The sequence below is a fragment of the Brassica oleracea genome, chromosome C1 (genome assembly GCF_000695525.1).
Source record: "Brassica oleracea var. oleracea cultivar TO1000 chromosome C1, BOL, whole genome shotgun sequence".
In the NCBI taxonomy this organism is placed as follows: domain Eukaryota; kingdom Viridiplantae; phylum Streptophyta; class Magnoliopsida; order Brassicales; family Brassicaceae; genus Brassica; species Brassica oleracea.
The window spans coordinates 36,085,016-36,109,365 of NC_027748.1; the positions used below are offsets into that span (position 1 = coordinate 36,085,016).

Consider the following 24,350-nt stretch of genomic DNA (forward strand, 5'->3'; position numbering starts at 1 on the left):
CCTGAATTTTTCAAATCAATGTATTTTTGTACTGATTTTTTGTAATGCATCGGTTGATAATTCAAATTTATAGAAGTATTAAACTGTATTTTATAGTCTTCCCCCAGCTAACAAATATTTCTAAATCTGCCACTGGTAGGTGATCCCATGCTTTGAATATGACTTTTTTTAATTGACATGCGATGATGCCAACCCTAGCAAAAGTGATAACAAATTCGATTAATAACAAGTGTTGTCCATGACCTTGACAGGAAAAGGAAATACTTGGATGTTTATGAACCAGCGGTGGATAACAAATGAAAAAGTTGATGTGGTTAAAGCCAGAGAAGAGAGGCATGCATGCAAGGTAGAGTGTTTCTTGTACATGTATATGTCTTAGAGAATGATTCAAAATAAAGGGTAGCACGAACTAAAAATGTTGTTATATTATGTTAAACTGGATCTTAGGAGAAGTTTTCGTCAACTCGATGACAAATTTGTAACGCTCCTGGAGTTTTCTCCGGAAAAATGAATAAAACGATAAAAGCATTTTAATAATATAGGTAGAGTACACATTGCATCCAATAAGGTAGTATAAAACCCCGGTGTATGTGTTTGTGTATAAAAAGTCTGGGCTTTGGTTTAGAAAACCTGGTTAGCTGAAGCACAAGTTGGTGTCGAATGAAAATTCCTAGATATTTTACCTTAAAGGGACGCACTACAAGAAAACATGAATTTACCGACTGCATGTTGCGACTGATCGTGCAGTTGCAAAATATTGCGACCGGATTGCGACTGTTTTGAGACTGATGTGTGACTAAAATACGTTAGTCGTAAATCAGTCGCTAATGTGCGACTAAACAAATCAGTCGCAAATCAGTCGTTAATTAGCGACTGTTTCGCGACCATTTAATGTTGTCGGCAACTGTCGTCACAAAACTATCGTAAAATAAGGACTGATTTGCGACTACATACTCCATATAGGGTATACAATTCGTAGTCGCAAAACAGTCGTTAATTTTGCGACTGTTTTACGACTATAGATGTCGATCACAGTAGGTAGTCGTAAAACAGTCGCAAAAGTAGCGACTGTTTTGCGACTCCATACCTATACCCTAAACTCTTATCTTAACATCTATACCCTAAACCCCAAATTTAAACCTGCATATAACATTATAAAATCTAATCTTTTCAATCTTATCATTTAAATTAAATTTAAACTTTAAATACTTTTTAAATGATATAATCAAAATATAAACCTCGTATATGCTATATACATTAAATTTAAAATTAAACTCCAAATACTATAAATTAATCTTAGGCTCTTTTTTTTTTGATAACTTACCTTATACCCAAATCTAAACCCAAACAACTCTATCTTAAAATTTGAACGCCAAATCTTAAACATATATTTTACAAATGTTAAATTTGATATCTAATACTTTAAATTTAGAAAATTTCTAAACAAACTGTATATAAATGGAGAAGAAAATTTTATTAGTTTCAACTATACTATTCCAAACTTTAAATTTAACCCTCACAAACTATTCTTTTTTCGGTTCTTCTCCTCTCTTGTCATTGGCTGATTTTCTAACACAAAGATTGATATTCTTAGCCATTGATTGATGTTAATCTAATGGCTAGAAATCATTCATTGAAAACATTCGTTTGTTTTCTCCTCTCTTCCTTCTACGACAGATCTATCATCTCCATCTTCTCTTTTGTTTCCAAGTCTTCTTCTTCTTCATTCTCCTCTGTCCAATTCTCTCATCCCACTGCCTCCCTCCAGACGAAAATGGGTGCTTTCAAGGTAAAACTCCTCTTAATCCTTTCTCTGTCAAATGTCTCAATTGTTGCTGTATTAAGTTTGGTCTTAGTCAAATTGTTGGGTCCCTCCTAGATGGAGAGAACCAAGTGGGCATGAGACATAATAATAATTCTCATGACCCTTTTCACTGTAGACTCACAATAATAGAGTTGAGAGAGAAAGAGAGAAAAGAGAGAAAAGGAGAGAAGAAAACAGTTTTAATAATAATAATAACATTTTTAATAAGTTAATAATAATATTATTTTAATTTTTTTTTTGTTTTTTTTTCTATACGCAGTCGTAAAATTAGTCAGTATAAAACAGTCCCTAAGTAGTAGCAAAACAAGTCACTAATTAGTTATTAGTCGCTACAATAGTCGTATATCGGTCGCTAAATTTAACGACTAAGTAGCGACTACGGTACGACTAAATATATCAGTCGTAAATCAGTAGTTAATTACCGACTGATTTACGACTAATATATTTAGCGACGAGCACTATTACGACAGCACAAATTAGTCGCTAATTAGTCGTAAACATGGATTTAGCGACTGATTTCCTATTAATTTTGCAGTAGGAAAACACATGTTTTCTTGTAGTGACGGGACATGTTAGGCTTGCAGAGTTGAGTGAGACCGTCTCTTGATTAAGATATTCCCCAAACTTTGGGCATGTTCTGAAATTTAGAGCGAGAGAATGAGGTAAAGGAGAAAGGGGGTAAAAATTAATTTTAAATGAAATAAAAAAAATTAGGACAGAGACTCAGAGGACAAGGCACGTTGTGTGAGAATCAAGTGCCCACTTGAGAGTTTAATAAGTCTCAATCATCAACCATTAAACCCACTGTCGATATACGGTCGTCATATGCTTGCTCAGTGATTGGGTTCCTCTCTAAGCTCAAACCGCTGTCAATCTTAATTATTTATTTTTATTCGAATAATAATATTATTATTTTGTTGGAAATTTTGTAATTTTGTGTGGATATTATTGATCAGTTTTTGTTGTGTATAAGTTATGAGTTGTACTTGTGCCCCTTATAATAGTATCCGTGAGGTATATCATCAATTTATTTTGGAAAGAATGTTAAAATTTATTTAAACTAAGAAAATCATTTTTACAATGAACGAGCCTTTGGAAATAATTGTTGGGATCTTAATCAAAACACACTTCTATAGCTAGTAGCAAACCAAATACTCGTGGCTCCATCATAGGATTGATAGCCCATTCCTTTAAAAGAGGAGACACGCCTGACGATTTTGTTCACAAGCTTAATCATCGTTACGTCAAATTAATAGGTGAATACTATACAAAATTTTGTTTATTGTATTAAACTTATGGGTATGTGTTTATCATCATACTCTCTAGCCTTTTTATTTTGATTATATATAGATATTTTTTTGGTAAAATATAAATACTTAAACTTTAGTTGGTTTGTCATTTCTTTTTGGACTAGTTATAGGTTTAGCTAGTAAGCACGTGAGAGCATGATTATTCGGAGTTCTTAGGGTGAGGTTTTTAACGGAATATAAGAACCCATCTTTTAACTTTTAACTAAAAAAGCTAAGAACCGGTTCTTAAATATCTTATTTAAGAGCCGGTTCTTATCTTTTTTAGTTAAAAGCTAAGAGACGGGTTCTTATATTCCGCTAAGAACCTCACCCTAAGAACCCCCCAATAATCATGCTCTGAGCACCAGTTAGAAACTCTCGGGAATGTTTAATCATATATAATATTAACTAGATATTTTGTCCGCACATGCATGCATAATTTTATTATGAATATTTATTATTTTATGTTTAATTAATTCAAAAATCATTATGATAACTAGAGATTTTACCGTGTTACGCGCGGATTAACACTAGTAAAAAAAACTCAAATAGCAACGACAAATAATCGTGGCTATAGGGGAATAATCGTAGCTATATATGGAAGTTTTGCTACGAAAAGCCACGTTTATGTTTTCGTAGCTATACGATCGTAGCCATTTTCGCATCGTAGCAAAACCGTAGCAAATTGATACGACGTTGCTACGAAAAAAAACGTGGCAACTTGCTACGTTTTGCTACGAAAAGAAACGTTGCAATTTGCTACGTTATAAATCGTGGCATATTGCTATGTTTTGAGACGACCGTTTCGTGGCAAATTTGCTACGTCCTTTTCGTGGCAACTTACCCCGAATTTGCTACGATAATTTCGTCGCATATTGCAACAAAATGGAAACAAATTTTTCATTTTATTTGTTTCCTTTTGATTCGATTTTCCTGGGTTTTGGTTTTGATTCTGAACAATTTAAAAAAGAACCTAGAACAGAAAGGGAATTTATATTACATTAGCTTCCTAAAAGTTCAAAAGATCCACAAAACATTCAAAAGATAAACATTCAAACATTCAAAAGGTTCAAACCATGAAACCATAATACATAAACAGCCACATCTAAACCTACAATCCAAGTTCATTACACCACATATCTAAAGCAGAATTGTTAGTGGTGATGAGATGTTGAGGTTGTGCATCACCTGGAGCTTGAGGCTGATCGTGAGGTGGAGTTGGAGCTTGACCGTGACCTTCAGGTTGAGCTTGACCTTGAGGTTGAGCTGCAGAATGAGAGGGAGAGTGATGCTGAGACTGACTTGCTTGTGCAGCAAAAGCTTGAGGCTGAAGAAGTTGCAGAATCATGTTGAGAGTTGACTGAGTTCTAGCTGTGCCTTCATTGAAGCCAGGCTTCAAAGCATGAACATCAGACTTGATTTCCTGTGTGAGAGTCTCCAGGCCAGAAACCCGCGTCTCCATGTTTATCTCTCGGTTGAGTGCAGCAGGGACAGACTCAGAAGGACGCTTGTTCTTGTACTGAAGATTGCCAAGACCATAAATGGTGCCCATGCGTGTCTGTCCACGCTGAAAAATACAAACACAAGACATCATTACCACAGAGAACAATCAGTCATAAAAATACAGTGATCTTGTTATAAATTCAATACTAAGAGTGGAGAAACATTGGACTAAAAACAGTAAGAAGGAACAAAGACAATGAGCATGAGAGATTATTACCTTGATGCATGTATTCTTCGTTTAGGAGAAGGCACTTTGAAGTTCTTGTGGCAGCCGTTGACTCAGTTTGGCTATCTCCAAGAGGAGATCCATCTTGTAGCATCTCTTCAACCGCTTGCTCAACCTCCAGAATCAGTGCCTCTGCTCGTTCGTCAAGGAAGGTCCCATCTTTACGGCAGTGAGTCTTCCTCACAAGGTCGGGATATGAAACTGGTCCCTCCAGACCTTCCTCAACAACCTACAACAAAGGGAAGAAGAGAAAGTTAGATAATTAGCAGTTAAAGGAGGGAATAAATGGAAGTAAAAAGAGATGGTAAGCTGACCATGTTATACGCAATAATTGCAAAGGTGCGTGGTCCTGCACCATGGACGTGCATCTTCAGCCCTGGAGGAGCAGCCCAACGAGATTCAGCTGCTGATTGGCTCTTGGCTTTTGCTTCAGCTGTGGACCAATTCGCAAGGATCGTTTCCCAGTCAGTCGTACTGACGTAACTTGGCTGCTTGTTCTTTGGTCTTTTCTGGCTGATGCGTCCGCAGATAGTCACTTAAGTCCGAAGCTTCCATTTGAAGTAGATTTCTTCATGAACTTGGTCTTCCCAGTAGTATTGTTGCTACAAAAGAAGAGAAGTAATTAGAAGCAAAATATTAAGGAGTAATTAATAATGGAAATGGGAATGGGAATGGAAGTTCACGATCACTTACAATGAATGAGTGCCACCAACTTGTTCTCTTCTCCACTGGAACCTTTAACCAGCTTTGCCACGGCCCCCAGAAGTTTCCCTGCCATGTTGATTTTATAAGCTCATAGACTTCAGGATCAACTCCGATCCTGCAAAGACAATGCATAAAACATCAGATAAGAACATGTAACAACACCCATTTACTACAACAGTATACCTAACACTTAGCTACTAAGTTCATTAACTACATGGTAAATGATATCACTTACCACCATGCTCCATTGATCTTATCAGGATGGAGGTGTGGTTGATTAATTCGGGTTGGAGCACGTAGCAGAGCCTCATCTATTCTCGTCGCATAGGTTGGCGGAGGAGGAGGAGGAGGAGGAGGAGGAGCTGCAGATGAAGTTGAAGAGCCGACCACTCCAGGAGGTCTTGTTGGTTGAGAAGAAGCAGGAGTCCTAGCAGGAGGCATTGAAGCGGCTCTCAATTGGGGTCTCACGGAATCCCAAATCGAAAACCCAATTTGAAACCCTAATTTGAAACCCAAATCAAAACCCTAATCAAAACCGAAATCGAAACCCTAATCAAAACCAAAATCGAAACCCAATTTAAATACGCAATGAATCGACAGAAACAGAGAGATCGAGAGAAATCGAGACCTTACCTTCAAGTTTCAAGCCGATAGGGCGAGGACGACGACAGTCGTTGGATGCGTTTGCGGAGGAATTAAGCATGGAAGACGAGAGATCGAGAGAGATCGAGAGAGCTAGAAGAAAGATCGAGGGGTTAGAGAGATCGAGAGAGAGAGATGAGATGGAGAGTTGTTGTCTTTAGGAAGAGACGAGAGAGAGAAGTGTGAGCTCGAAGAGTCGAGACACGGGAGAGAGAGAGAGAGAAGAAAGGTTTGTCTTTACGAAATTAGGGAAATTTTGTCTAAGTATGGGAAATGGGTTTGGGCTTAAATTTTTAGAGGGAATTAAATTTGGGTTTAGAATTTTAAAAGGAATTAGTTTTGGGTTTAGAAATTTAGAGGGATTTGGAGGGAATCGTAATTTTTAAGAATTTTAGAAAATTTTAGGGGTTAATTAGGGTTTAGATAGGGTTTATAGGTAAGGTTTAGTGTTTTCCGAAAAAAATATTAAGATTAAATAAGGTTTATATTGCACATTCATATATCTTACAAACACTAAAAACTTATATTATACATTCATATATTTTACAGAATATTAAGAACTTAATTATATTATACATTCATATATCTTGCAAAACATTAAGAACTTAATGATATTATACATTCATATATCATAAAAACGCTAAGAACTTGAATCAGACCCTGAATCAGAATCGGTACATGACGGTTCAAACTCATCTTCAGAAACGTATCCGTCATTGGGAGGATGAACCGGCGTCGAATCATAATCTGAATCATCTTCCACAACATAAGTTTCAAAGCGTAACATTTCACTTGGTGCAACAACTTGGTTGTGTGTATCATCTTGTAGCGCAGTAAGAGCATCTTCAGAAATTTCTCGAACCCCTCTAGGCACAACTTTCGTACATGCCCACCAATCGTTTGATGATGTGCCTCGAACCGGCGGATAAGGAATGAAACAAACTTGATCATAATTACCAGATAAGATAAATGGATCATATTTATCGTACTGCCAGCGCGGAGACACATCGACGATTTCTGATTTACGTTTTCGAATCCCCCGACCCACAATTGTATCAAACCACTTACATTTGAAAACCATGGCTTTAAGCCCAACAGAACCAGAATACTCAACCATCATTATCTCCTTTATCAAGCCGTAATAGTCAGTGTCTGTCGTACCCCGGACTTGGACACCGTAATGTTGGGTTCTTTTATCTTGGCCATGGCTATGTGTGTGGAAGCAGTATCCTCGTGAAAAATAAATCGGCCAGGCTTTATAATTTCGTTTTGGGCCTTGTACGAAATCCAACATCCACAATGGAAACTGATATATCTTACTCGCTTCGTTAACCTTTTAATTAAAATTATGTCAATGATAAATTCACATCGAAAATCAAATTATATCAAAATGTACTTACATAGTTTTTCACCCATTCCGCATAGTGGTTGTCTTTCGCTATTTGTAGATCATCACCACATATATTTGGCTTGTTGTCCATCATAAACTCCTCAAACATCCTGTTCCGTAGTTGTTATAATATGATTATAACTGACATTGTTAAAAATGTAACATATAAAAAATAGTTAAAATACCTTTCGTAGGGCTCAAATGCAAGACAATTGAGCATCAAAAATGTTTGTAACACAGTATAGTCATCATCGGTTAGATGCCTCTGCTCCATTTTTCCACTAACTCGACCTTCATGGTAAAACATATTTGGCACATCTGGATCATGATATGTAAAGCGAATATCTCCAAGTTGCAAAACGGTAGTAGGCACTTCTGGATTTCCAAAGTGATGTGCAGAAGCTCTAGAAATCTTCTCAGTAAGACATTGGGAAATAATGGAACCTGCAATATGTGCCTTATTTCTAAACTTTTTCTTCAGATGGTACAGGTATCGCTCGAAAGGATACATCCATCTATATTGCACTGGACCACCTAGAGCAGCTTCATCTGGCAAATGCACAACGAGATGCTCCATAACATCAAAAAACGAAGGTGGGAAAATCTTTTCCAACTTACAAAGCTTCACCGCAATGTTTTCTTTTAAAATGGCAACATCTTCTTCCTTTAGTATTTTTGCAGAGATATCCTGAAAGAAGAGTGCGATCTCTACACAAAACATTTTGAGATAGTGCATGCATATATAGTAAAACTTATACTTAAAAAAACAAATTAACCTGAAATTGCGATGTGGACATTTTTTGGAAGTAACTCCTTAAACGCAAATGGGAGAAGCTGTTGCATGATGACATGGCAATCATGACTTTTTAGGCCTGAAAGCTTTGAATTCGTCTTGTCTATACATCTACTAAACTTTGAAGCATACCCATCTGGAAATTTTATATCTTCCTTCAACCATCGCAAGAATTTTTTTTTTCTTCCTTTGACAACCGAAATATCTGGACCGGCATCGTTCCATCATCTTTGATATGTATCTCTTGCCTTTTGCACAAATCAGGTAGATCCATCCTCGACTTTGCATTATCTTTAGTCTTCCCAGGAACATTATGCACCGTGTTGATAAGATTTTCAAAGAAATTCTTCTCGACGTGCATGAAGTCGACGTTGTGGCGAAGAAGAAGGTTTCCCAATACGGAAATTCCCAAAAGATACTCTTCTTCACCCAATTGTGATCTTTTCTGTAGCCTTCTATGTTGCTTGCAGGTTTCTCGTGTCCGTCACCTCCACATTCAACAATTTTCTTCAGCCCAACAATGTTGTTGATTCTTTCATAGCGAATTTCTTCTCCTGTCAACCATGGTGGAGGATCATCACTTATTGTCTTCCCCCTTCGAAACGCTTGGACATTTCTCCTGTTAGGATGCTCTTTAGGTAGAAACATTCGATGACAGTCAAACCAGCTATGCTTCCTTCCGTGTTGCAACCAAAATGACTTTGTATCATCGAGACAATATGGACAAGCTAAACGACCATGAGTCATCCAACTTGACATCATGCCATAAGCAGGAAAGTCATTAATTGTCCACATTAATGCGGCTCGCATCGTGAATGTTTCCTTTCTCGAGATATCGTATGTTTCTGCCCCGTGACTCCACAAACTTTGTAATTCTTCAATTAGCGGCTGCAGATAGATATCAATGCTCTTCTTTGGATGTCTTGGCCCGGGAACTAAGACTGATAAAAAGAAATATTCTCTTTTCATACAAATCCCAGGAGGTAAGTGATACGGAGTAACAATTACTGGCCAGACCGAGTGTGCTTCACCACTCATACCAACTGGGTTAAATCCATCTGTTGCTAAGCCTAGATATATATTCCGACTTTCTTCAGTGAAATCAGGATATACCTTGTTAAAATGCTTCCAAGCTGCTCCATCAGAAGGGTGATGCATTTCTCCTTCGGGCGACTCATGTTCTGCGTGCCATCGCATTTGTGCTGCAGTTTCTTCAAGTTGGTACAATCGCTTCAACCTCTTCGTAATAGGCATGCAAAACATTCTTTGTTTGGGCCGCTTTTTCCCCTTTCCACGGTTCTGGTGATATCTATCTTTCCCACAAAATCGACACACCACCAAATCTTTATCTTCCTGCCAAAATAACATGCAGTTATCTTCACAAATATCAATCTTCACAACAGGAAGACCAAGCGCCTTTGTCAACTTCTTCATCTCATAATATGATTCAGGAGCTTTGTTTGGTTGTGGCAGAACATCTCTAAACGTTTGTGATATCTCATCCAAACACGACTCCGGTAAATTATGATCGGTTTTTACTTTCATTAAACGTGACGCCAAGTATAACTGAGAAATACCTTCAACACATCCTTCGTATAATGGTTTATTAGCGGCTTCAAATGCTCGAAACACACCATCTCCATATTGCTCTTCACTGGGTGCTTCCATCACATCCTCCAATACTCCTTCCATAACATTCAGATAGTTTTCCTGGTATGGTTCTTCTTCCGTATGCAGTGTGCCTTCTCCCATAAATTGACCTCCCGTCGATGATTCGCCAACGTCATAGTAATTTTCTCCATGGCTTGACCATAAATAATAATTACTTTTGAATCCGACTCGGTAGATACGGTTCTCGAGTCACGTTGTTTTCGGTTTTGACATCTTGCACAAGGACATAACATGGTTTTCCCCTCTATAAAAGAATTTTGATTGGAAGCAAATGCGATAAGAACATCAACACCTTCCTTAAACTCACGAGAAACACAATTATTGATCGGATCAAAGTGTCGATCCATCCACTCTCTCGAATAAAAATAATCAGACATTGGACTCACGAATTCAACCCCAACTCTATTGAATTTTGCCCCAACTCATTTGAATGAAAGCGTTTTATGTTTGATATCTCACTCGTTGTTATGAGAGTGAAGTGCTCGGTTGTTTTTATATAAAACACCTTGCTACGAAATCTGCCACGATTTGCTACGACCAAAGCTACAAAATCTGCCACGAACATTTTTCATAGCAAGGTCAAAATATCTTGAATTATTTGGCCTGCACATTGTCGGACCGACGGGATGTTTCATTCAGAATAAACCACGATCTTTGCTACGAAAAGGTCTCGTGGCTTATTGTGTTTTGCATTTTTTCCCCTCACACTTGCGCACAATGGATGATGGGACGTTTCTTTCGGTGGGTTGCTATGAATTTGATACGGTTTTGGTAACCGTAGCTGCCTTTTTAAAAAATAAATAAATTAAAACTAAACCTACGATAGAATCAAGCAATTCGTAGCTAAGTGACACACGAATTGACACGTTCCATGATCGTAGCAAGTTGCTACGTTACTTTCCGTAGCAAAATCGTTGCAACTTCTAGCCACGATTTTCTTTCGTAGCACAATCATAGCAAATTTGCTACGATTTTGTAACGATTTGCTACGTTTATCTTTCGTAGCTAAAATGTAGCAAATTCGTAGCTTTTTTCTTCTTAGCTACGATTTTACCGTAGCAATTCGTTGCTATTTTAGTTTTTTTACTAGTGTATGTGCTATAACTTTTATTTTATTTGAATATTAGTATGACTTACTTTTATGTTTTATATTACTGAATATAATGTATTTTAATATTTGTCATGTGATAATATTTTATAAAATTTTATCATCAATGGAAATGTAGTATATACATTATGTACAGAACTGGCTATTGTTATATTTTATAATACACCTTTTTGTTTGAATTATACTATATTAATTTGTTTACTAAATGCTTATTTTGGTTTAATAAACTGTCATTAATTTTTTTAAAAAATTAAGAGGTTGTGATACAAAAAAAGAGACTTGGTTTTGTTTAAAATATATTTTTAGCTTTGAGTAAAAAAACATAAAGAAATACAGTTTATGCTGAATGCTTCATTTATATCACATCTCTTCTGTTTTTGATGATTTTGACAAACATTTATTTATTATCATCAGGGATTGACGTGTGAGTTTGTTTCCAGTGATTTCAATATTTGTTATAGGAAAAAAAAGAATTTTAATAAATGTTTTTGTTTTATTTTTACTAATCACGTAATCTAATAATTATAAATATACCATTTGAAAGAGTTTGATTTTTTTTAAAAAAAAATTACAACTATTAGTATGTACATACATGAATCAAACATAACTGCTCAAAGAATTGATTTAGTAATTTTCCTATAAAATCTACATGTATATATAGTCAAATTCATTGAAGACTACCTCGATTTTTGAATTTACCATAAGTTTAGGGTATCTAATTTATACACTTTATTAAATTCTAATTTTTTTCTTATAATTATAATTTCATTATTAAATCAAAATTTATATACTTTATTCACTTATAATTATAATATTTAAGTTTCTGAAAATAGAGAAAGACAATGATCTTATGTAATTTCATGAATTTGCAACAATAATAATAACATGTATAATAATTTTCACATTTTGGTTTATTTCTTGTTCTATTCCTCTTCTCATGCAGGAAAATTAAAGATTTTAAATCCAAATTGGAATATTAAACATTGTCGTCTTTGAATGGAATTGGTTCGATTGTTGTCGAATTTTGGTAAAGTCTCAATATATGAAACTGTAAGCTTTTTTTTTTTTTTTGGTTATGAATCAGTGAAACTGAAAATAATTCTAATGTTTTGTATTTTGGTAATAGTACTTATTATATCAAAATTCTTTATGAGTCTTTTTAAAAACTTGTAAAATCTCCTTGAAAAATAAGTGAATTTTTTTTTCCTTCACCGATAATATTTATACATATAAAATTAATAATTTTAGAACTTATTTGTGTCTCAAACTGGAAAATACCCTTTTCGATGTTTTTAAATTGGAAACTATATCTTGTTACAACTTTTTTGGAACCTTTTTAAAAATGTTAATTAACTGAAATACGTTTATATAGGTAAATAATAATTTATACATTAATTTTTTTAAGTTAATTTAATTTCTGTGTAGTACTAAAAATAAAGGCTTGTTATTTATGTTATTCAGAAATTTATAGTCAATAATTATGCTAACTTAGTAAACAATATTACTGATATGACATTTGTTAATATTTTTGGTATAATATAATATAAAGTGAGTTGTTACAAAAGAAAATATAAAGTAATAAAAATAGATGAAATATTTAAAAATGTTAAAAACAGAAGCATCGAGTCTTACAATGCTGTGTACTAAAGAACTAAACGTCTTCTTCACAGGTTTCTTTGTCATGATCTTCAAAGTTTCTGCGAGACTTAGCGGGAGAACCCAGAACCAGGTTATGCTCACACAATTTCATCAATGTACACCAGGATTGTAATGAGTTGAATTGGAGGGTAACACTCTTTTGTCTTGCTAACTTCAAATCAACTATGCGTATTAACTAAAATAGGACTTAAAACATGGGACACAGAACTATTAACAAACTTTCAAGATAATGACAATCAATTGTTCTCCACTAATTCCAAGAGGGTTAACGATTCATTATAGAGAATATATAAATTAACAACATCCTTTCGAAAAGTTAAAGATCCTCTAAACTTTCACCATTTATATGAAGTAATTCTGGAAAAAGTTGCAAACTTCCTACAAAAATAATTAAACACAATCTTTTCTAACAAATAACAACTCAATATTGCTAATCAAGGTTATATATCTGAAATTAATGTAATGCTGCCTTATCATGAGCATTCAATAAGAAAAGCTGAGAAGGTATATTTTTCCAATCTTTATTGATAATCCAAAGTGCTTAATAAAAACATTACCTAGTGATGATGATCACCGTGGCGATCGACGCTAAAAAGTAGCTTTCACTACTTATATAAGTGTGAGAGTAATAGTATCGTGCGCAGAAAAATAGGAATCATAAAAATAGCACATGGGTAAAATAACTAAAAATAGAAGCAAGAGAAGAAACTTAGCATCATCCTCGGCAAGAATGTGAGCAACTTTCTGTTGTCTCCCAGTCTTTGATTTACGTAGCCTAGGCTTTGATGATGATTATGATTCAGCCCTTTCACTAAGAACCCTCCACATGTATTGTTCATACTCGTGAAAAGCTTATATTGCCGTCACCTAGAAAACCCACAAACCCCAAATTATCAAACCATGCAGGGAGTTCAAAATCATCCAAAAGGGATTGGATCCAAACCCGATAAAAGATCGGCATACAAAACATATGAATCGACTGTTAGCCTATCCAATTCTACCTTGGGCTCAATCACATGGAGAAGCTAAGATAAAACGATACCTGAAGATTCCGCCCCAGCACTGTCGGCAACAACAGACTCTGATTTGCTCTCCACTTCTGTAAAGCCATTGACGACGCGACTCCCTCCACAATCTCCTCGATGTTCACTGAAGCAAGGCAAGAGCTTGAAGAAGAAGACGTAGAAAGCTTGCCAAGTTTAGCCGGCTATGTTTCTGGAATCGTATCCTCTCTATCTCTCCACCAGCAGAGACAATCAGGATCCTCCCTTAATATAAACGATGAAAGGAAATAGAATATAAGATTATTTTCTTGTAATATTTCAAAATCGAAAATTAAAAAAAAAGAAATGAAAAATATTAGATTGTCTCTTTGATACTCTCTCTAGAGAGGGAAGTAGAGCGTCCAAACAAAATGGGTCGATGGCTGCTAGATGATTTGGATCGATGGATACATAATCGTTTGCTCCAGTGCCTCCATCCCTAGAAATTGTTGAACTTCAAGTTTGCATTTACACAGCAACGATTAAGTGAATCTCAAAACCAAAAGCTGTGAACTTTACACCGGGTGAGGCGAAGAAAAATGAAATAGAATCTTACCATGGCTACAGGACCGTCTTGCTTTTCTCTCCGAATAGCATCCAGAACTTGAAAAATTTCAGAAAAGGTTTCGTAGAGAAGAGAGTGAGGAAGAAGAATACACATGATAACTTTGCTTATCAGTGGAGATTTTGGATTTTTGGTTGGATTTAAGATTATACATAGCAATTTATATAGGAGGAGAACCAGAGGGAGGTGGAACGCAAGTACGAAGAAAGCATTATATATCGTAATTAATTGATCAAGAGTGGATCGGGGTAATTACAGATAACTGAAACTGTGAAGATGAAATGGAAGAGTCGTAGAGGATCAAAAATCAACGCTTCCAAAGAAAATATGTTTAGGCGGGCTTTATATGAGCCAATTCGAAATATATAAATAATCTGTATGTAAACTGTGTTGAGTTATTTTATTGTGACGTGGCAAGAAACTGATTTCTCATTGGTTGATTTGTTAAGCCTACGTGGATATGTTCAATGGAGAATCATATCCCCTTTTACTTATTGTTTGATATATGACAAAAAATTTCATCAAAATATATATGCTTTTTATTGTGTTAAAATTTTTAAATAACTCGCATATTAATAATATTTATAAAATATCCTTTCACAAATGTTTTTGCTAAATTAATATTTAATTATAATTACTTTACATCTTAGTTTTTTACTTTATCATATAAAATATTATTTCCAGATAACAACACAATATATATAATAACAACACAATATATATAAGAATTATCTTGTTTTTTAAAATATATTTTTAGTTTTGAATCTTTTATATTAATATTTAATGACACATCTTTGTTTTTAACTTAATAAAAATAAGTAATTAAAAATGAGGTTTGTGAGAACATTTTGAAAATAAAAACTGTAAAAACATGTTTATCCTAATAATATAATTTTGTAAAATAAACCATTAAAATATGTATGACATTATTACATCAGCGGGAGCATTGTGATATACACTAATTATATTTGTTTCTTATAACACGTTTCTGTTTTTTTGTTAATTTTTATTTTTATTGTAATTATTTTAAGATTAACTAATGATTAAGCTAATTATTTATTAAGGGTAGCACCGATTTTTACCACTTTAAAACGTGAGAGCTCAGAGCAAAAAACCACTTTGCAAATAATAGTATAATAAATATCTTTTCTATTAAATTAAGTATTTAGTCCAATCTATATTATTTAAACAGAAACATTGTATCAGACCTAACTTTTATTTCGTAAGTTTTTAAATTAAATATACCTTCCTACTTTATAGTTAAACCTACATTAAATCACTAATAATATTTTCTTTATACTACTATCCATGTTTCCGAACAATATACTTATTTATTTATACTACTATCCATGTTTTCAAACAACTCTATAATTAATCTTGTGTCCAAACAATATAAAATATTATAATTCATTTTTTTAATATTTCTAACAATTTTCTTTCAAATTATTTAGATAAATTAAATAATTCAAAAAATCCAAATAATTTATAAAATAACGAAAATAAATAGAACTTATTGCTATAGGTTTAATAAATACTACAAAACACTTCAATCAATAATAAATTAATTAAATTAACATATTATTTTATTTATATTTACTAAATAATGGTTATATAGTTGATTTAAGTAACATAATAATTCAATAATAGCCTTTACATAAAAATTATATATATATAAACATTATACATTGTACAATAAATATAATAACAAAAATAATTATGAAAAATGTTCAAAATATTTGTTATCTAAAGAAAAATGCTTAACACTAATCACGTGTTAGTGGTCCAGTGGTTAAACTCAACCTGGGAAGTCATGGGTTCGAGTGCCGCTGGGAGGTGATTATCTTGAGGGACTTTCGGGCCCAATACGTAGAAGCCTGCTAACGTGTGGCTACTGGTGGGATTTACATGGGGTGATCATCAGCCCTCCTGGATGCCTCGGCGGGCCTCCGGCTAAGCTCCGGTGGATGGTCATTGGCGCTAGTCGGATCCTCTCGAGGCTCCGGATACCAGGATCATCAAAAAAAGAAGAATCTTAACACTGATTGTTAACATCAAATTTAAACTGATTATAATATAAATTATTAACAAGAAAAATTACACAAAACAATTATTATAAAATTAATAAAGCTATATAAAAAGGAGTAATATGATCAAGAAATAATTATAGTTGTTAATTATTTTATATCTATCATTTTTTCTATCTAAATTTTGTAGAAACTTCATAATTTCATAAAATTGCAAAACAATGAATTTTAAAAAATTTTATTAAAAGGTGACAAATTATGAAAGTATAAAAATTTAAATCAAATTGGATATATATTGGTCATCCATCAGTTCAATCGGTTAATCTCGGATTTTAGTGATTTTTTAAATATGAATATTTTTAAAAATCTATTTCGAATTGTCGGATCACTGGATTAATCAGTTAGACCGCGGGTTCGGTCGAATTCAAAAGCATTGATTTAAATACAAAAATATTATAAATATACAAAATTCTTATAAATTAACAAAAATATTTGTTCAGTTATTAGTAAAAGATTTCGTCATAAAATAATCTGTGCTTGCAAAGCATGGATCAAGATCTAGTTTTAAATTAAAGGGAAGCTAAGTCAATTATACAATGACATGTGTAATAGACTTCTCAAAAAAAAATTGAATATCCCAGTGAGATATTTTTTTGTTTTTCTACACTTTTTGTATTGTTTGACATTTACTCTGTAGAATTATATTGAGAGACTAGGTTTTCTAATACAACTTACATAAAACTAAAGACCGTTCTAAGACCATGATTAATGGGGTTGCTTAGAAGAGGTGCTTAGATTAATAGTGATTAAAAGAAAAGGAAAATTAAATGTTAATGTTAGAGGCGTCGCTTAATTAATCTTAGATTGTGATTGTTCTATGTAATTTTGAGAATTTTTTTTTAAGTTGGTTTGTGTCTGACTCCGTAATATATGTGTGAGTTCTGATACTTTGTGTTTTTTTCTGTCTTTGGGAGATGTATGGATCGGTGAAGAGTCATGAAGGTTCGTGAAACAAGAGAACTACACTGCCAACACAGGTAAATAATATTTCTTTGATTTTTTTTTTTGGACAAAATATTTCTTTGATCTTTTTAATTTATTGAATGTTAGATAAAAGAAATAGCATTGTCTGAACTGATTTCAAATATGCCCTTCAACTTATTGATTCTGAAAGTGGTCTGAATAGAATGGTTGCTAATAAATGGTTTGGTTAGGGGTAGATTACGGTCAAGTTAGGTAATAAATAGCGTTGATGGTTAGATAGATATGAATGTTGAAGTGTTATCAATGTTTTAGATAAACGTCAACTCAATTTGGTTGGGTGGCTCTATTAAACACAATGCTTTTGTTTCTCTTTTCTATAAAACATGGTCGTTCTTCTCTTCTAGTTATAAAGAAAACGTTCTTTCTTCTCTTCTCCTTCCTTCTTCTCTTCACATTTTGAATTTCTCTTCCTTGACAAATTCTGATATGGATTCCTACCAAATATACCCAGACAAATTCGAAGTTTGTTGACCTTCTTCACAGTCAACAAAACATCTTTGGTTTATCAGAAGATAGCTTCAGACTATCTTCACCACGCGTCCCACTTTCTCGCACTAAACCGAGTGAAGAAACTGCTGCAGAGCGCAGAGAAAGGAGGAAATGGACGCCAATTGATGATGTTGTTCTCATCAGCTCTTGACTCAACACAAGCAAGGATCCGGTTGTGGGGAATGAGTAAAAATCAAGGGCCTTTTGGAAAATGATTGCAGCCTACTTTGCTGCAAGTCCTAAGGTCGCAGGCTATGAACATAGAGAGGCCGCCCACTGTAAGCAACGTTGGCACAAGATCAACTATCTTGTCAACAAGTTCTGTGGGGCGTACGAAGCTGCAAGTAGAGAGAAGAGCAGCGGTCAAAATGAAAATGATGTCCTTAAACTAGCCCATGAGATCTTCAACAACCACAAAAAAAAATTCAACCTTGAGCATGCTTGGAAGGAGCTGCGCAATGACCAGAAATGGTGTGACCTATATACTTCTAAAACCGAGGGAAGCGGTAAAAGAAGGAAGCTTGATGACGGTGCACATTCCTCAACTTCTGCTCCATCCGAAAACAATACTGCTGAAACTGATCAAGCGACCACTCGTCCCCCCGGTGTTAAGGCTTCAAAGCGACATGGTAAGCAAAAGACAAAGGCAGAGGGGAAGTCGATCTCTGAGTACCAGACCATGTTGAGCATCAGGAAGGAGGATCTCACTATGAAGGAACGGCTTTCGAAGATTAAGCTACTAGATAGTTTGATTGCCAAACCGGAACCGCTAGCTGAGTATGAAGAAGCTCTGAAGCAGAAGCTTATTACCGAGTTGTTGTCCTGAGCTTTGATTTCGAATTAAGTTTATGTTGTCTAATTAGTTGAAGCTCAAGTCTGATTAGTTTTACTTCAAGTCTAAGGCGTTGTTGTTTGTTGTATTTTAACTCTTTCTGTCTTGTTCTTGCTATGTATGATATAAATGCTTCTTGTTCTCTGTCATAACTTGTTCTCATCACTTGTTCTCTGTCATTACTTGTTGTTTGATGATTTTGAAGATAGAAAATACAATGTTATTTGTTGTTTGAAGTTATTCTCTCTGTGACTTGTTCAGGTTTTGAAGATAGAAAATACAATGGTGATGGAGATGAGGTCAATGCTTAGTACAGAACACGGGTATGGAGTTGAAGGTGATGGAGATTAGGTCTACATTCTCTCTCTCTCCTTTAGTCTTTGCTGGTGAGTTTCTCTGTTTCTTATCTTGTTGTTTTGTGTGTTGGATCATTGTGTAGTCGTCTTTTCTGTATTCTTGTGGCACGGGCTTTTGGTACTTTGTGTGTTGGATCATTGTGCAGTCTTGTCTTTTCTGTATTCTAGTGGCGCGGGCTTGTAAACTTATCTTGTTGTTTTGTGTGTTGTGTCACATTCAGGTCAAAAAGAGAGCACGAGTGTAGCATTGGTCGCAGACTAGCTGTTTAGTCCTTCTGTCTTCTTCTGTATTCTTCAGTCACGGACTTGTAAACATTGGTGTCTTGATGATATGATTGTGGTGTGTCACAGACTTGTAAACATGTATAAAAATTGTGTATTGCAGCAACATTTTATTCACAATCTCATCTTCTCTCCTTCTCGTGTTTCATTCTCTCCTTCTCATGTTCGAGATTAAAAAAAAATACAAGCTCATCAAACTTTTAATTCACAATCTCATCTTATCTCCTTCTCGTGTTCCATTCTTTCCTTCTCGTGTTCCATTCTCTTCTTCTCATGTTCGATATTAAAAAAACACAAGAACATCAAACTTTTAATTCACAATCTTATTCTCTCATTCTTTTAATTCACAATCTTATTCTCTACATTTTGATCATAAATTTTATTCGCAAAGCAATGAAAAACAATTTTATGGCATCTTCTTCTCATAACAATTTTGAGGGAGTAGATGATGAAGCTTTCGATCAATATTTTGATCAAGCTTTCGATCAATATTTTGATCAAGCTTTCGATTAAGCTTTCTATCAAGAAGAAAAAAGGAAAACAAGGAAAAAACGAGTTTTCATCGAGAGAAACCATGAAGAGGTCATATTCGTTTATGGAATGATTATTTCAGTGAAACGCCCACATATCCTGAAAATCTATTCCGACGATGATTCAGAATGAACAAGCCATTGTTCATGCGTATTGTTAATCGACTAGCCAACGAAGTTCACTTGTTCAGACAAAAGAAAGATGCTCTTGGAAGGCTTGGTCTCTCTGCACTTCAAAAGTGCACAGCAGCTATTCGTGTCTTGGCTTATGGTGCTGCAGCTGATACGGTTGACGAGTATCTCCGGCTCGGTGAAACTACTACTCGGTTGTGTGTCAAAAAATTTGCCGAAGAAATAATATATTTATTTGGCGATGAATACCTAAGAAGACCAACACCGGCTGATCTTCAACGTCTACTTGATATTGGTGAGCATCGTGGATTTCCTGGGATGATAGGAAGCATCGATTGTATGCATTGGGAGTGGAAGAATTGTTCCACTTTGGAAAGGTCAATATTCAGTGGTTCGTCAAAACTCATAATCGTTTTAGAGGCGGTTGCTTCGTATGATCTATGGATATGACATGCATTTTTGGACCTCCAGGGACTTTAAATGATATCAATGTTCTTGATCGCTCCCCAGTTTTTGATGACATAATAAAAGGTCAAGCTCCGCAAGTCACTTACTCTGTCAATGGAAGAGAATATCATTTGGCTTACTACCTGGCCGACGGGATTTATCCAAAATGGGCAACTTTTATCCAATCTATTCCAATACCACAAGGCCCGAAAGCGGCTTTATTTGCTCAACATCAAGAAGCTGTATGAAATGATGTCGAGCGTGCTTTTGGAGTCTTGCAAGCTCGCTTTGCCATTGTTAAAAATCCAGCACTTTTTTGGGATAAAGTCAAGATTGGGAAGATTATAAGAGTATATATCATACTCCATAATATGATAGTAGAAGACGAACGAGATGGATACACTCAATTTGATGTTTCAGAGTTCCTACATGGAGAAGACAACGGAAGTTCACATGTGGATCTCACATATTCTACAGATATCCCTACAAATATCGCCAATATGATGGGTGTTCAAACTAGAATTCGTGATAGACAAATGCATCAACAACTGAAAGATGATTTGGTAGAACATATATGGCGTAAATTTGGACGTGATAGAGCCAACTACTGAGTTCAGATGTTTTTTTCCAAATTATTCTCGATTATTGTACTAATCTTTATTTTTATGTTTTTTAAAAATCTATGTTTTAAATGTTATCTTCTAATATGTTTTACTTAATAAATAAAATTTATCTTTAAAAAATAAAAAATTAAGAACCCTTGATTAAGAAACTCCCATTGCACGACTCAAAATGAGAGTTTCTTAACAAAAGTTCTTAAGTTACATTTATTACTAAAAAAATCATTAAGAACCTTATTAGGGGTTTTATGGTTAATGATGCTGTAACAATCCTAATGGGGTTTCTTAGCGAAAGTTTTTTTAAATTTATTAAAAAAATGTTGGCTAATGAGTTTTTCATCACTTCGATAAAGTCTCTCTTATGATAGATTCTTTCTTCTCTTCTTTCAAAAAAGACTATCTTTTTATTTTTCGTTCCATTTTCTAATTTTTTATTTTTATTTATTTTTATTAATAAGTTCTTATAGGAAACCACCAAGATGCCTTTACTGATGATGGCCTTATATATTTTACATTTATTTTCTCTCTGTGATTATTGATAATTTGAGTCTACTTGAGACTGAATTGTTTTTTTTTGTTGTTGACTGAGAAGAGTAACGGCTTAAATCCTTCGATTCCGTGTCTGTCCGAAGTGGGTTAGAAACCAGCTCAACTCATCAGTGGACAAAGCGTGTGTTTTGTGACGGCATTACATGGAAAATGCAAAAGTATTATTAACTTCTAAGAGAATAGTGTTGTGAACTTAAAGAATTAGAATCAGTAAATTTTTATTATTATTATTCAATCATAAAGTGTCCTTATATATGGAAATTATAAAGAGATAAAAGAAAAGACATAAATATGGAAAGTATATAAATACAAGGAAAAAAACAGTGTTTCCTTTTCTCTAACTAGGTAAACCGTCTCTCTCTCTCTCTCTCTCTCTCTCTCTCTCTCTCTCTCTCTATGCGTGGCCGCCTCTCTCTCTCTCTAGGTTTTAGGCCGGTTATTGATCGGACCGGTTATGGACATCCATCATATGATTTATAACACTCCCCCTTGGATGCCATAACCATACAAGGATTGTATACGCTTTAGATGTTGCCTCATTAAAACCTTACCAGGAAAACCTAGTAGGATAAAACCATGGTGAAGCAAAAAGAGTACAACACGTATACTCCCCATGTTCTGATCATCACTGAAAATCCTTCAGTCTACGCATCCCAATCTGATGCGTGAGCCTCCTGAATGTAGAAGTCGGAAGTGACTTGGTGAAGAGGTCGGCTGAGTTATCGCTAGAATGTACTTGGACCACTTGGACCTCTCCAGCCTTTTGCAAATCGTGAGTGAAGAAGAACTTGAGAAAAATATGCTTTGTTCTGTCTCCTTTGATGTAACCATCTTTGAGCTGAGCAATGCATGCTGCATTGTCCACAAACATCACAGTCGGTTCCTTGCACTCGACCATCCCACAATCTGATCGGATATGTTGGGTCATCGATCTCAACCAGACGCATTCGCGGCTGGCCTCATGTATGGCCAATATTTCCGAATGGTTCGAAGATGTGGCCGCGATCGTCTGCTTCATGGAATGCCATGATATGGCCGTAGGTTCACGGCAAAACTTATATCAGGCCGTGTGTGAGTATCCAAGTACATTAAAGCTCCTATGACACTAAGATATGGCACTTCGGGACCTAGGACTTCTTCATCGTCCATCTTGGGATGAAATGGATCAGTGTCCAGGCCGAGAGACTTCACGACCGTGGGACTGGACAGAGGATGGCAATCGGCCATATTGAACCTCTTGAGTACATTTTCTGTATATGCCATCTGATGCACAAGGATACAATCATTTATGTACTCAAGTTGTAATCCCAAACATAATTTCATTTTCCCGAGATCTTTCATCTCAAATTATTTCTTAAGGTATTCAACCGTTTGAGAAATCTCTCCAGAGGTTCCTAGGATATTCATATTATCAACATATACTGCTATGATCACGAATCCTTTGTTTTTGAATTTCTTTATGAAAATGCATGGACTGATCGGATCATTTCTATATCCTTCTTTCACTAGGTACTCACTCAGTCGATTGTACCACATTCGACCGGATTGTTTCAGTCTATAAAGAGATTTATTCAACTTAATACAATGTTGTTCTCGAGAAGTCTCTTTGCTTTTCAATTCGATACCTTCTGGAAATTTCATGTAAATTTCATTATCCAGTGGACCATATAAATATGCGTTTACTACATCCATTAACCGTAGGTTTAAGTTTTCTCTTATGGCCAGACTTATCAGGAATCTGAAAGTTGTTGCATCCACCATAGGGGAATATGTTTCCTCATAATCGATTCCTGGTCTTTGTGAGAATCCTTGTGCAACAAGCCGGGCTTTATACCTCACGACTTCACCATTTTCATTTCTTTTCCTCACAATTTCCTCACAAAGACCCATTTGGTTTTACATCAAATGGTGTTCGGATTATAGGGCCGAAAACACCTCTCTTCTTTAAAGAGTTTAATTCCACGTTTATAGCTTCTTTCCATTTGATCCAATCTGATCGTTGAGTGCACTCATAAATAGACGTTGGTTCATGATCCTCGTTTACATCCATAAGTTCAAGTGCTACCTTGTATGCAAATATATCATCGATGTCGACATCCTTTTGGTTCCATTGTATCCCAGACCAGACATAGTTTATTGAGATCTCATTATTATCAGGAACTTCAGTACCATGAATCTTGGCGTCCCAAGAATCATTTTTTGGTATATCAGAGCCAGCCACATCTAGGGCATCAGGGTCGACCACGGCCGTGTGCCGGGGTTTCGGATCAGCCGCGGCCGTGTCTCGGATATCATGTCCCTTGGTTTCTATTTCAGCACCTTTCTTTGTTTTCCGAGGGTTCTTATCTTTGGAACCTATTGGTCTACCACGTTTCAAACGTTGTCTAGACTCTGTAGAAACTTGATTGTGTCCCTCTTGAACATCAATTCTTATTGGTGCATTAGCAGCTGGTATATGTGACTTTGTCACTCTATTCGGGTCAGCAAAGGAATCTAGCAATTGATTAGCTAGCTTTTGTAAATGTAGGATCTTTTGAACTTCTAGATCACATTCTTGAGTTTGAGGATCTTGCCAAGATATGGATGTTTGATTCCATGATATTTCTTTTACCATTTTACTGCTATC

At 35.1% G+C, this 24,350-nt stretch overlaps 2 protein-coding genes across 2 annotated transcripts; one reads left to right on the forward strand and one right to left on the reverse strand.

Moving 5' to 3' along the window:
- Positions 1-6,830: 6,830 nt before the first annotated feature.
- Positions 6,831-10,125, reverse strand: LOC106338660. The gene is made up of 4 exons (XM_013777590.1): positions 8,793-10,125; positions 7,766-8,288; positions 7,591-7,690; positions 6,831-7,523 (listed from the first exon to the last, which is right to left on the reverse strand). The coding sequence occupies exons 1-4, from the start codon at positions 10,123-10,125 to the stop codon at positions 6,831-6,833; spliced, it is 2,649 nt and encodes an 882-aa protein (XP_013633044.1).
- An 8,062-nt stretch (positions 10,126-18,187) lies between these two features.
- On the forward strand, positions 18,188-18,802 carry LOC106338668 (glutathione S-transferase T3-like). Its single transcript, XM_013777596.1, has 2 exons — positions 18,188-18,355; positions 18,476-18,802. Exons 1-2 carry the CDS (start codon positions 18,188-18,190, stop codon positions 18,800-18,802), a joined length of 495 nt encoding a protein of 164 aa, XP_013633050.1.
- The last annotated feature ends 5,548 nt before the right edge of the window (positions 18,803-24,350 follow it).